General features: G+C 41.8%; 1 protein-coding gene across 1 annotated transcript in view; it reads left to right on the forward strand.

Moving 5' to 3' along the window:
• The window catches only part of BLNK (B cell linker), a 69805-nt gene that overhangs the window by 19808 nt on the left and 35297 nt on the right, over positions 1 to 14700 (forward strand). Inside the window, exons 2-3 of the mRNA XM_055119474.1 lie at positions 4716 to 4781; positions 9121 to 9170. Coding sequence (XP_054975449.1) covers positions 4716 to 4781; positions 9121 to 9170 — 116 coding nt within the window. The remainder of the gene's footprint in view (positions 1 to 4715; positions 4782 to 9120; positions 9171 to 14700) is intronic.

Consider the following 14700-nt stretch of genomic DNA (forward strand, 5'->3'; position numbering starts at 1 on the left):
CTATCTCGGGCCTGTATCGATGTGAGCACAGGTAAAGGTTAAAACTTGCATCATAGACACCCATAGTGAAGTTACTCTTATCTTTTCTCCTGTTTGAAAGCAGAACATCACACAGTTGACAAACATTCCTGCTTGTGTATAGTCCCTGTCAGGGGAGAGACTGGACAAGCCTTTGACATCCCACTATGGAGGGAAGAGTAAAATCTATTATTTACGGGTCCAGAGAGACAGAACAAAGATGCTTCTGTGGAGTGTCGCTGATCCAAATTTGATCACCAGCATGGCACAAGGTCCTTGAGCAAGCAGCCAGGAGTGACTCCTGAGCACAGAGACAGGAGTAAGCTCTGAGCAGAGCCAGGTGGCACACACACACACACACACACACACACACACACATCCCCCCACACACACATACACACCCCTCAAAAAACAAACACAAAGAAACACAAAATGATTTGACATTCAAGATGCTTTGAGCAATAGGAGCAATAGGAGGCAGGAAAACCTTATTCTTGGTTCTTTATGGCCTAGAAGTAAATAAATCTACTGTGATCATTTTGAAAAAGTCATTAGGCAGAGCACATGATTTGCATACACGAGGCCCTAGGTCCAATCCCCACTTGGTATTTTTATTCCATTGTATTGGTTTATAGGTTATAAAAAAAAAAAAAAACCTATAAACCAATAACCTTATAACGTACTTCTCCCTCTGGGAGAAACTGGCAAGCTACTGAGAGTTTCCTGCCCACATGGGAGAGCCTTGCAAGCTTCCCATGGTGTATCCATATGCCAAAGCCAGTAACAAGCTGGATCTCATTCCCCTGGCCCTGAAAGAGCCTCCAATGCGGTATCATTGGGAAGGCCAAGTAGAGAGAGACTTCTAAAATCTCAGGGCTAGGACGAATGGAGAGGTTACTGAGACCGCCCGAGAAATTTGACGATCAACGGGATTTCATGATATCGTGACCTGTATTGGTTTAGGGCCCAGGATTTTTTTTTATGGGTTTTGTGGTCACACCCAGCAGTGCTCCAAGCTACTCCTGAATCTGTGCTCATGGATCACTGCTGGCAATGTTTGGGGAACCACACACAGTCCTGGAGGTGGAAGCAGGATTAGTAGCATGCAAGGCCAGGGCTTTAGCCCCTGAAACTAATTCTCTGACACAAGGGCTAGCAGCTAGTAATTTTTTAATGTCATTTTCAATTGTGGGCTGGAGCGATAGCACAGCAGGTAGGGCATTTGCCTTGCACGCGGCCGAATTGGGTTTGATTCCTCCGTCCCTCTCAGAGATCCCTGCAAGCTACCGAGTATCCCACCTGCACAGCAGAGCTACCCATAGTGTATTCGATAAGCAAAAAACAGTAACAAGTCTCACGATGGAGACGTTACTGGTGCCCACTCGAGCAAATCAATGAACAACAGGACGACAGTGCGACAGTGCTACTGTGCTATATATATGTAGTAGGGTTGTTTTACACCATTGATAATGAAGTTATGACAATCACATGTCCTGTTCACCATCTAAAAATGTCAAATGCCATACTGACTTAAAATGAAATATAAACATATGTAAAATCTGTTCCATACTCATGATGGCCTCTTAATACCTCTATAGCAAACCACAACACCTAAAAGGGGAGAGAGAGCAAAAGGGAATGCCCTGCCACAGAGGTGAGGTGGGATGGAGGGGATGGGGTGAGGGTGGTGGGAGGGATGCTGGGACCATTGGTGGTGAACAATGGGCACTGGTGGAAGGAGGGGTACTCAATCATTGTATGAGTGAACAGCAAGCACGAACGTTTGTGAATATGTAATTGCATCTCGTGGTGATTCACTAATAAAAAAATTTAAAAATAAAAAATTAAATCTGTTCAATACTCATTTGATTTGTCCTGTGAACAAGGCTGGTTGCAGAATCCTTCCTTATCTGCGTTCCTAGCAGCTTTCTCCCAGTCCTGGCAGAGTGAAGCTGTGAGTGGCCTTCCCTGTTGTCACCTCCCACAGCTCCTGCCAGCTCAACAGTAGACATTTGGGTTGGGAGTAAGCGCTCCGGGCCCAGCCGAGCGCACGTTCCTTTGCTGGAGCAGCTGCTGAGAGTGGGAGAGAGGAGAAGGGCTCCACAGTGGAGGCCCCAGGGGCGAGGTAGCGAGGTTATTGTGTGGGAAGGACAACATACTGAGCCCATAGCACTTCCCCCTTTTCCTTGGAGGGACACTGGTCCTCCCCAGCTAAACAGTTGTGGCCGGGCAGACTGTGGGCATCACTCATTTGTGGAAATGAGATGCAGGGCAAAGAGAAAAATTGTACACATGAGGCAGGTTGTTTATAAAATGATGCAATAATTTATTAATCATTCATTCATGCAACAAATTCCCAGTCGTGACTACAACTGTGTGGCTGCATCACTGTAGTGACATGTAATAAAAGTAATTAGAAAATGCCAAGAAGCAGCAAATACCAAGCAGAGAACATCAAGTTCTTCCATGAGAATTTACATCTGTTTATCTGCACCAGCAGCCAAGTTGCTCCTACAAACCAGTGCCCGGCTGCCTTGGGTTCCGCCTGTGTCTCACTCTGGGCAAACTTCAGGCAGGGTTCTTCACTTCAGATATTTTTGCCCTTCAACCTGGTTAAATATTAACTTGGGTTAAAGACACTCTTTTCAGACACAGTCCGTGTACAGCCATTTACTGCTCTCCTTTGAAATGACCGCACTTCCTCCCAAACAATCCATTTCTCTTTCTCCCCTTACCTTCTGTTTGCTGCTCTTGTTGCAATAACAGGGTTGATTCCAGGGCTCACTCATTTGGTTGTGGTGCTCCACCGTTGATTGCAGTGCTTCTGGGGGGCCATGCACTGTAGCCACACCCCTGATCTGGCTGCCGTGCACAGGTGATCACATATCTTGGTTGGGCTGCTGTAAGTCACAGGGGCCAATGCTGGGGACTGAACTCACAGTTTCACATCCAGGAGAAGAAGCTCAATCACTGATCCCCCATCATCCTTTTTAATCTTTCTGTGTCTCTTTCTCCCAATTCCTAGATGGCTTGTCTTTGCTTTCCTCTGTTACTCTATCTTGGAGTCTTTGTAAGTCCTCAGGAAGAGGTTATATGTGAGCACATTATAAAATGCTCCAGTCGGCTGGAGTGCTGGGTCGGCTTAGGAGTGCTCTGTGAGCTTCTCATGGGCCTAAACAAACTCTTCGGTTTGGTTCTCCTTCTCCCTCATTTGGCCTCTCTGATGCTGAGTCTGGTGCTGTCCTGAGCCCTAACACAGGCATGGAATCACCATGCTCAGCCTCTCTAAGTGGGGAATAGAAAAACGGTCTCATTTTCTTTGTTTTGCAGATTAAGACTTGGCACTTACCCATCCCAACTTCTGAATGTGGCCTCCTTAGTGGACACCCCTCCTACCCCCGGCTATATAGATAATTCCACAATGCAGCCTTAAAGAAGTTATGAAAGTTACATCTCTTGTCCCTCTCCTCCACCCCATCCAGGCCCAAGGAGCATGTCCCATCATCTTACTTAAACTATTCTAAATTCCCTAGCTTCTCTTTTTCCCATTCTCCTCCTCTATTTTATATCAACAATACACACCTCTCTCCTCTCTCTCTCTCTCTCTCTCTCTTTCTCTCTCTCTCTCTGCTCTATAATGACCCTATTTATGACCCTATCAAGTTTATTCAACTAGTTCCCTTTTAATGACTGATGGTCATTTAGATTGTTTCCTGTTTTCTTAGGGAGTCTGCAGAGAGGATTATTATACATATTATTACAGTAAATATAGTTACATGCACTAAATAGTGTTTTTATATGAATATATTCATTCATAAGGTAAATACCTAACAGTAGAATTTCAGGGCTAAAGGGCATGGAAGTTTTAAATTCTGACAGATATTGATTGTAACAGTTTTTCACCCCATATAACATCTGATGATGTAATTTATTACCCTCATCAGCCTTAGGTATTAGCGCAGTTGAGTTTTGCTTGTTGCTCAGCATAATGTATCTTTCTTCCAAGTTAGATTTCCTTCAATACTATATTAAAAATCTTGCATTGGTCTGTTGACCATTATTTTTATTTCATTTTTGTTAACCACTATTGTTAACAGCTATTGCTCAGTTTTCTTTGAATTTCATTAATCTTTTAAAAACTGAATTGTAAGATTTCTTCATAAATCAAAACATGTAATCATTATCATTATTTGTTATGAATATTTCTTCCAGTCTGTCATTTATCTTTTGATGCTGTGTATATTTGTTGTTCTATATAAGTCTCAAATATTGATGCAATCAGATTCACTAATCATTTTCCTTATGACTTTTACACATGCCCAATTGTAAATAATCACTTTTCCAGATTCTACCTAGTAAAGTTAACAAAAAAACAATCTTGGGCCTGATTTCCACATATACAATGTCTTTTGGGGTAGCTGATTATTGCCAGCTGTATGCTTTAAGAACAATAAGTGATGAGAGATTTATGCCTTACATGACTTATCAGAATACATCCAGGAATAAGAATTCTTTAGATATTTCTGGGAAGGGGATATTGCCCAATGACCACATTCCTTATAGAATCTGTCACCTTTTGCCCTTGTTAAGGTAACAGATGGTCAAGTTAATTAAACACAACATGATTCGTATGTTCAAGAAGCCTCTTTTAAAAAATAACCTCACAATTAATATTTTGTCTATTTTTTTCCTTGCAGGCAGCTTCAAAAGATGGTCCATGATATTAAGAACAATGAAGGTGGAATAATGAACAAAATTAAAAAGTAAGTTAGATTCCAGAGCACTAGATAAGCATTTATTTATACAAATAGCATCTATGTCAGCCTATGTCCATTCCTTCATAAAACAAACTCCGTTCCTAGAGAGAATAAGGATGACCTCTTAAGCATGTGGCTCTTTCTTGTGCTTAGGATCTGTGGTGGTCAGATCCTCATTCAGGAAGCTCAGTGAGTGGGTGAAGGGGTCTTCTTGCTTCCCCCAACTCCCATCAGCAGAAGATGTGAACTCTGACATTCCAGGTGCTCAGCAAAGGTCAAAACAGGAAAATGAACTCCTACAACCATTTAGCTAAGGGTGCACTTAGAGAAATCTAAAAGTAAAGTTATGAACACAACCCAGCTTTTTTAGACATCACATTGTTTTCCTTATTTTTATCTCTACATATCTCTACATATTCAATTCTCGAATTGCTGTTTCTGGTTGGCACTTGGAGAGGGAGAGCTAGAACTATACATATTCAAAACCTCTGAAGCTTTTTCTTTCTTCCTTCCTTTCTTTCTTGCTTCCTTTCATTCTTTATAAAGAAGAATGGAAATTAATCATCTGTAGCTCAAAATCTAAGCCAAGAAAAGGGAAATGGTCATTTGTTAATTTTTTGTTGAAGTTCTTTTTTTATTTGAATGAAAGTAATACAAAATCACCAGAGAAACAAAAGTGTTCAGAATTATAAAGAGTCAAAATCTTCTACTTCCTCATACCCAACCCACTCTCAGAAACAGACAATGTGTTGAGTTAGGAATATATATCTACATGCATATGTATGTTTATTCACATACATGCATTGACACAGATGTAGTACATATCTGCGCATAAAAAGCATTTTCATTATATTTCATCCTGCCAACTTCCTTTGTTGATTGTTTTTACATCATAAAATACCATAATCATATTTCTTTGTTAGTGTGTAGAAATGAATGCATTTCTTTCTGAATAGCTGATTAATAGCCTACTCTAGATGTAATATGCTTTACTTAACTATTTTTTTTTTGCTTTTTGGGTCACACCCAGCAATGCACAGGGGTCAGTCCTGGCTCATGCACTCAGGAATCACCCCTGGCGGTACTAAGGGGACCATATGGGATGCTGGGATTTGAACCCGGGTCAGCTGCGTGCAAGGCAAACACCCTACCCGCTGTGCTATCACTCCAGCCCCCACTAGCTTTCTATTGATGCACTTTTTGGTACTTTTTTTTTTTTTTTGCCACATCCAAGGCTTACTCCTTCCTCTGCACTCCGGGATAACTCCTGGAGGTGCTAGGGGGATCATATGTGGTCCTGGGGATAGAACCAGAATCAACCATCTGCAAGGCAAGCATCTTAACCTTTGTACTTTTTCTCTGAGTCTGATGAACATTTTTTATTTTATTTTTAATTTTTTTTTGGCTTGGGGGTCACATTTTGCAGTGCTCAGGGCTTATTCTTGGTTATCTCTGAGTGCAGAACCAGGTCAGGGGACCATATGGTGTACCAGGGATTGAACCCAGATTGGCTGCATGCAAGTCAGGTGCCCTACCTGCTGTACTATCAGTCCAGCTCCTTATGTATATTTTTTAAAGGAGTGATGTGAATTTAAACTGGTAATTTTTTTCTCATTTTTAAAAATGAATCACCATGAGATACAGTTACAGACTTACAAACTTTCATGATTACGTTTCAGTCATACAATGTTCGAGTACCCATCATTCCACCACCAATGGTCCCAGCATCCCTCCCAAAAAACTGGTAAAATTTTAAAGCAAAATTTGGCAAAAATTTTATGGTCATTCCTTTTAAGTCAGCTGTCACAAGTGATACTTTGTTGAGCATCTTTTATAAACTTTGAAAATATCAGAAAGCTAAATTCCTGAAATGAAAAAAGCTGTGCTCTTAAAATTTTGATTATTACTGAATTGCTTCCCACAAATTTTCTATTATGAATAGTATATAAAGTTTGAACAGTGTATAAAGTCCCTTTGTCTTTAAAACAGAATTTTTTTATTCCGTTTGGTCAAAAGTAAAAAATTACTTTCCTAAGACTAAAAACTGAGGAGCCAAAGTGATAGAACAGTGGGTAGGGCACTTGCCTTGCGCCTGGCCAACCCAGCTTGAATCCCTACTACCACATATGGTCCCCCAAGTCTGCCAGGAATGATCTTTGAGTACAGAGCCAGAAGTGAACCCTAAGCACAGTCAGGTGTGCCCCCACTACAATAAAATAAAATTAAATGAGTCAGAAAATAGTAGAATCTCTATTTAAGACTCTAAAATATAAATGAGTCCTAAGATACATAAATAACTATCATAAAACTGTTTAAATGATCTTGCGGGACAATAGTCTTCTCATAGAGAAGAAAAATCAGATCTTCGTGTTTTGTCTTATGATTAGGAGATGATTATTTATGATGTCTTATACATGCAGAATCTCATTGAAAAGAGAACTCTGATAGCCAATGTCAGTAACAACTCCAGATTAATTACCACACAGTTGCTAGTTTTACAATAGAATCATTTTCTAAATAATAATAAGTCTCTCTGTAAAATGTCTCTCTTTTCCACAGTCAGTCAGCCCTGAAACATAAATCTTTCCGGTAGTTTCTTTTTTTTTTCCCCAGTAGTTTCTAATTCATTCCTCCCATTGTTTCCCAAAGCAAACAAGCTTTGTTTCTCCTGAGCTTGGAAAAATGTGTCCGCTGTAGTCAATACCAGGGTGAAGTCCGTGCCCCGAGTTGTGAGTAAACTGCAGTCAAGTTCTCACTCTTAGCACGACAACAGGTGCTACTTTGAAAGAGGAAGCACGGTCGAACACACCAGTTTCCTAATACAAAACCATGACAGACTTGTCACTGGTCCATAGTCAAATGTGAAAATAAGGGCCTTGACGTGCCGGGGGTTGGTGTGGCAGCTGCCGGCTGTCAGATGAAGCCCAAACCACACTTTTCATTCCTGGTCAGTATTCAGTGACCAACAGAGCTTTCTTGAGAATCATCTTTATTCTGAGATCATAGCTTTCATACATTTGGAGGAGGTGAAATACCTTTTCTTTTCCTCTATAAAGTTATAATAATGGTGGGTAATGATTCACTTGTATTTCTTGAAGTTTTATTGTTCCATGAACAGACCTGGAACCAGACCCATTTTGTTTTGTTTTTCTTCCCTAAACCACCTTGGGCAGTCTCTTTTCTGGATCTAACTACAAGACTAATAGTATCTTTCCAGTATACCCTGCTGACTTGCTATAAAGCCTAAAAGAAATTAAGAGATATGCTATTTAAAAAAAATAAAAAGCAGAATTTCAATGCAAATACAAGTTTTGTTATTTTTTTAAATTCAATTCAGGTTCATAAAGATTTTTATAATTAAACATGAATCTCTGCTTATATTTTTCTTAAGAAATAAAATATTTTTTGTATACAATGCTTTTCTTTCATACTACTTCCATAAAAGGATGTAATTTTTAAGGCAATAAAGGATTCTGATTGTAGTTTTTATTTATATATCTATTTGAATTTTCATAAACACAATCAAAAATAAAATTAGTAACTTAATGTAAATTATGATGTATCAAACTTTACCCATTTCAAACAATGGAAATAGAATATTATTCAAACCTATAAAATTAGAATACTATTTAAAACTTAATTTGAATTTTCTTCATTGAATGAGTAAAGAAGGGTTATAGCTTCAGCACATCTGATATGTACATTAAGATAATAATGTATCGAAAATGCTTGAAATCATTGGTTTCTAAATTAGCTAAATATCACAGTTTTGAGGTTTGAAACACATACTATCAGTTGGCATTTTTTAATGTGCAAAAATGATTTCAGTCCAATCTCCAACTAACATACTCATTATAATTCATTTTTTTCAGAGCACATATTATCACTGTATCACTGCCATCCCATTGCTCATCGATTTGCTCGAGCGGGCACCAGTAACATCTCCATTGTGAGACTTGCTACTGTTTGGGGCATAATTTATTTAAATAGTTTATCCTTTTTAGTCTTCCTGTAAACTAATCAAAATTTCTCCTCATCGAAACTCTACATCTGTTGCTTCCTAGTATTTTAAACTATTTATTATTCTCCTCACATTCTGAAAACTCTATCATGTCCTAGCTTCCCCTCTTCAGATTACAACCACATTGTCCACTGGAGAGATGAGATGAGGTGGGATAGTTCTGATAAATGACTTCACTGCAGGGACAACACAAGTTTTTCAATGTGATGGAGCCCAAGGGAGCTATTATTCTTTTAGTTACCTGTTATCTTTATATTTGCTTATACTATGGGCCTTGGCACACTTGTCCAATACACTGATCCTTTGTCTAATGGTTATCTACAGGCTGAAAGTTAAAGCACCTCCAAGTGTTCCTCAGAGGGATTATGCCTCAGGTAAGAGTACTTTAAAATACTTCAACTACCTGTTAACTAATCTAACGACTCTATTTACTTACTGGAAGGGAAAATATGTCTACTCACTTGAAAACAAAAAGTGCTCATCCTAAATCTTAGAATGACTCAATTTGTTAGGTATTTGACTAGAGTAAGGACTAAATGCTCAGTCCATCCTCTCACCCATCCATCTATTAGTTTATCCATCCATCTGTCATTATAGAGCATTTAGTGCACCTTCCTCATGTTGGAGGTATATAAGATCTTAGGCAGAAATATAGTGCTAATAGCCACACAGTAAAAATCCTTAAATATTAACAGACGGGGAAAGAGCTCTTCTGTGCAGAATGATCTCTCTCATATGTGGTATATAAAAAAATCATATTAGGGGAATAACCAGTGCCCAAGACAACTGAAATTTAAAATGATCTTCAGTAGGAAACTTGATGTAGGAAGTAGGAAGTAGGGGGAGGACTGAGGAAGGGGGACACTGAGATAATGGTGCGGGGGAAGTGGACACTCTAGTAGAAGGTGTGGTGCTGGAATGTTTTACGCATGAAATCCTACAAGTAACAGTTTGGGAAACCACAGTGCCTTAAAAGAAACTGGGTTGTTTGGATGACTGTTTCTCTAGAATAAATATTCCCAGGTACTTGAGTTGTTTCACATATTTTTTTATTTATTCAACACTTTCAAAAGAGTGTATTCTATGTGCTACATCTGCTACATTTTTTGCTAGCTATGAAGTGGGGAACAAATATAGTCCCTGAAGTTACTATGAAATAGGGAACAAATATAGTTCCTAATCTTAAATTATGAGTGAACAATTATATAATAATTGAAAACAACATGTAAATAAATGACCTGCCATAACAACTATTGAGAAGGAAAATGGCAGGTGTGGTGCCATAGCATCACCATTGGGTGATGATAGTCCGGGAAGGTCTTTTGGAGGAGGTTTCTTAAGGGTTCAGGGGAATGAACAGGAACATTTGTCACTTTGAGTTTGTTGTCTGGTTTAATAAACTGGAACTAAGTTGGAGCAATAACACAGCAGGTAAGACACTTGCCTTGTATACAGCTGACCTGGGTTCCATCTCTGGCACTATATATGGTCACCAGAAGTGATCCCTGAGCACAGAGCCAGTAGTAAACCATGAGTACTGCTTGGTGTGTCCCCAAAACCAAAAAAAATTAAATAAACCAGAACTAAAGATATTAGACACAAAGTTTAGACACTCAATGGCAATTCTTAGAAACTTTATATATGCTACAGTTGATCTGATTGCAGGACAACTGACATCTTGTGCTTCCCTCAGACTTAACTGTCCCCTCCCTTTTCTCTTTGTTTTTTTTTAATTTTGATTTTGGTTTGGGGTGCATACCAAAATCAGGGACTACTCCTGGCTCAAGGGTTACTCCAGGAATCACTTAGGAATAGGAATCACTCTTGGCAGTTCTCAGGGACCATATGGGATGCTGGTGATTGAACCCAGGCCAGCTGCATGCAAGGCAAGGGCCCTGCCCACTGTCCTATTTCTTCAGCCCCATATTCTGTCTGGTTTTGAACTCAGATAAAAGACAGGTAGCGTTCATCATTCCTTCATCCTTTTCATAACCCATGCACCCTGGGCTCATCCTTGATTCCTCTTTTTCTCTCATCTTCTAGTAAAACAAAACAAAAGTTTGAATCCTACTAATTCCATATCTTATATGTCTCAAATATTTTTTTGTTCCCCATGCTGCTACAGCTCAGGACCTCATTATCTTTTGTGTGTCCAAAATTAGTCATCTTCTGAGTTCCTAAATCCATGTGGTTCCTCTCAACCACTACCAAGGGTGATCCTCAAAATGTCACCCTTTGGTTCAAATATCTCATGGTTCTACCTCACTAACAAATGGAAACTGCAAACTACTGAGCTCAGATACAGTATCAGTAGCTGCAGTATCAGAAACTGCAAACTATTGAGCTCAGTTCTTCAGTATCTGGCTACTATTAACGCCCTGGACAACTGGACGATTCACTTTCCTCTTCCCATCTATATCTCAAATGGACTTAGCAGGAAGATTAGAGATTCCTGCCAAGGTTGACATTCTGTACCTGCTCAGAAACTGAATCCTTGGAAGCCTGGGTTCAGTGATACAACACACCTCTCTTAGCCTTCTCTGGCCTCAGGTGGTTGCATCTCCAGTCTCCCAAATGGTTTAGAAGTTTCCTCGTTCTTGACCTCAGATGTCTGCTCTTTTATCTGAAGCACCATATCAGTTTTGTTTTGTTTGTATCAGTTTTGTTTTGTTTTTGTACTTAATCTGGGTCAGGTTATTTGAACTAAATCTCTCTGGGAACCCAGAGAGAACCCAGCTGGGTTTCTAAGCCACTGCCACTCCAAGTGTGATTCCTAACCGGACAATATCAGCATCGTCAGAAAGGCAGAATCTCTGTCCCGTCCTACAACTCCTGGGTCTGAATTTGCATTTTAACAACAGGTCTGGGAGGTTGGACTGCATATAAAATCCAGGAACTCCGCCTGTAAACCACCGTCTCCCTCCTCTCTGCTTCTGAAGGGACAGAAAGTCACTGACGTTCCAAATAGAAATTCCCTATTGCCTCACTGGTCTAACAGACCCTCGCCTTCCCTGCTTTTATGCCCAACCCCAGAAAAGTTCCTTTTGGCAAAATCACCACCACCACCTGCAGTGAGTCACCTTCCTTACCATTCTCCTCCCCTGCCCACTTGTGGTCCAGGAGAGGGCTACCCTGGAGCCTTGGTGGGGGAGGGCTCAGTGCTGTGCGAAGCCCAGGTCTTGAACATCAGTCCTGATAGTGTCTCCTGATCCCAGGACTTTGGGGAAGTGGAAGATCTTGGCCAGAGGTCCCAAGCCTGGGAGATTAGTCATATACTCCTGGAGGCCTAGAGACTTCATCCACACAAAGCTCGTGAAACTGCCCCACCTGAGTTCCCCAGAGGCTGGAATTAGGTCCCTTCCTAGTTTCCATAGCAAATGGTTTCCCCAAGACCTGTCATCAGGAACAGCTGGTTGGCTTGGATGACTCTGACCTTCAAAGAGTGAAGGATGAAAAGAAGTGTGTAAAAGGGTGACACAGTCCCCATCCACTTAGTGCAGAGGACAGAGGCCTGGACTTCCTGCAGATGCCCAGTGGCCCAGTGGAGCCTGCTTTTTTTTTTTTTTTTAATTGAATCACCATGAGATAGTTACAAGCTTTCATGTTTGGGTTACAATCACACAATGATCAAACACCCATCCCTCCACCAGTGCACATTCCCCACCACCAATATCCCCGGTATACCCCCCCTTCCCACCCTCCCCCTGCCTCCATGGCAGACAATATTCCCAATACTCTCTCTCTACTTTTGGGCATTATGGCTTGCAACACAGACTGAGAGTCATCATGTTTGGTCCATTATCTACTTTCGGCACACATCTCCCATCCCGATGGATTCCTCCTGCCATCATTTTCTTAGTGATCCCTTCTCTATTCCATCTGCCTTCTCCCCTCCGCTCATGAAGCAGGGAGCCTGCTATTTTAAGGGACAACAAACTGGTGAGCCTCATAGCTCTATCTCTGGGGAGGAACTCAAGGCCACAGGGACCTTGTGGTCCACTGAGCAGGATACATTGCCCCCAGCAGCTGGCATCCTTGTGGGAAGGAAACTTCTCCCCAAAAATAGATATTACCCTGTTCTTTTCTGCTTTGGTATTTTACTCCGTATTAAACTCTTCATAGACACATCCATTGCATCTTTCGCTAATGTGGCTTTAGAGAAACCTCATCCTTGAAGATGAGGTAAGGAGGAAAATACATCTCAGGAATATTTAGTAACCTGCCTGAAAAACAGCACTCTAAGATTGCTTGCCCCAGGCTCCCCACCACACATCTCCCTTTAATCAGCGGAGATAATCAGACTTTTCAGGGGAAATTTCTTATTGGTTTGAATTCCCCAGAGCCTCTGATTGTACCTCTAGAACCCGCCTTTTCATAGTTGGATCCTAAAGCCTAACTTGAGAGGGGACCAGAAGAGATGAGTACTGGTGTCCCCAGAGTCTCTGGATCACAGCTCCACCAGTGCGAGGTGGAACTGGACAAGGCCTCTCTCCTGTACCCTCAGTAATTCCTGAGTGCAGAAGCCAGGTACTCCCCCTTCTCCTACCACAGATACCTTGCAAGGTGAGGGGAGGAGGGGGTCAGAGCAAGGGGCAAGGGATAAGGAACAACAACTCAGGGCAAAGGAAGGAATTCTTGGAGAACTAAGAGTCAGCAATCGGCTTTTCTGTCTCCTATTTATTCTCTAACTGGTGAGTCTAGCTGATGTGGGAGAGTGGGAAGAGCCGTATCTCACCCATCCTGCTCCCGGGAGCTAAGGACAGAGGAATGCAACTTAAATGGCTCAAAGGCATTTTAAAGCTTAGGAAAGACCTGAAAGAGGAACTTCCCATAGTACATGGTTTCCCCAAGACCTGTCATCAGGGAGAGCCGGTTGGCTTGGATGACACTGACCTAGTAGAGGTAATAACCCCTGAGTACTGTTGGGTGTGGGTCGCCCCTCCCCCCACTTCCCAAAGAGAGGCAAAAATGACCTCGTAAGCTCACACAGCCAAGGGATGAATGAGCCTGGACTCTTCCCTCTTTCAGTGTGCCCAACCCCGATGTGGGAAGGGCTGGCTCTGCAGACAGACACAGGAACAATGTGAGACTATTTAGTCTCAGATCCTCTCTGCCTGGCAGCAGTATCTGGGCTTCAACCTTATGACCCCCACGCTGTCTCCTCTTCTTCCTCTCCCATACACCCTTGGGGGTGCCCTCACTGCCTTCCCTGCAGCTTCCATACTTCTGTTTTCTGGTCCCGCCCTCCCACTTACTGGCCCCCCAGACTATCATCACAGCTGGCCTTTGCTTCTGTCTTCCTTCCTCAAGCCACTGCGGTCTTGCCTCAGGGGACCCACATTTCCTTGTCAGCTCTGTCAGGGCAGAGATGGGCAGGGCTCAGTGTCCCAAGCACGGTCACCACAGCCAGACTGAGCCTCACATATATGTGCACATTTGGACTGAGTGCTCAAATCTGAGTGCTTGGCAGCTTCCATGACCTGCTTCAGAATTTCAGAATTTCTATCCTTTGAAAAAACCTTTGTATCATTGAGAAGAAAGTTAAATTCAGTGGTAGAGCACCTGACTTGCATATGTGAGGACCTGGGTTTGAACCTGGCACCACAAAAAAAAGGAAGTAGATTCATAATAGTAACAACTATTATTCATTGGGCTTTCTTGACCCCGACTCCCTGTTGGGTCTTCTAAGCACTTTCCATGCATTATTTCCTTTTTGTGCTCTGGAAACCTCTCTGACATTGGTAGTGCTAACCGAGTCTACTTCAGTGATGAGAAAACTGGCAGTTCACTGACTTGCCCGAGGCCACACTGTTAGGGAAGGGCAGTCAGGGATGTGAGCAAGGCAGACTGAGCCGGGAGTCCACGTTGAAACCCCTGGTGTGTTGAGCTGGGGCAGACGCCGAG

The sequence above is a fragment of the Sorex araneus genome, chromosome 11 (genome assembly GCF_027595985.1).
Source record: "Sorex araneus isolate mSorAra2 chromosome 11, mSorAra2.pri, whole genome shotgun sequence".
Lineage (NCBI taxonomy): Eukaryota > Metazoa > Chordata > Mammalia > Eulipotyphla > Soricidae > Sorex > Sorex araneus.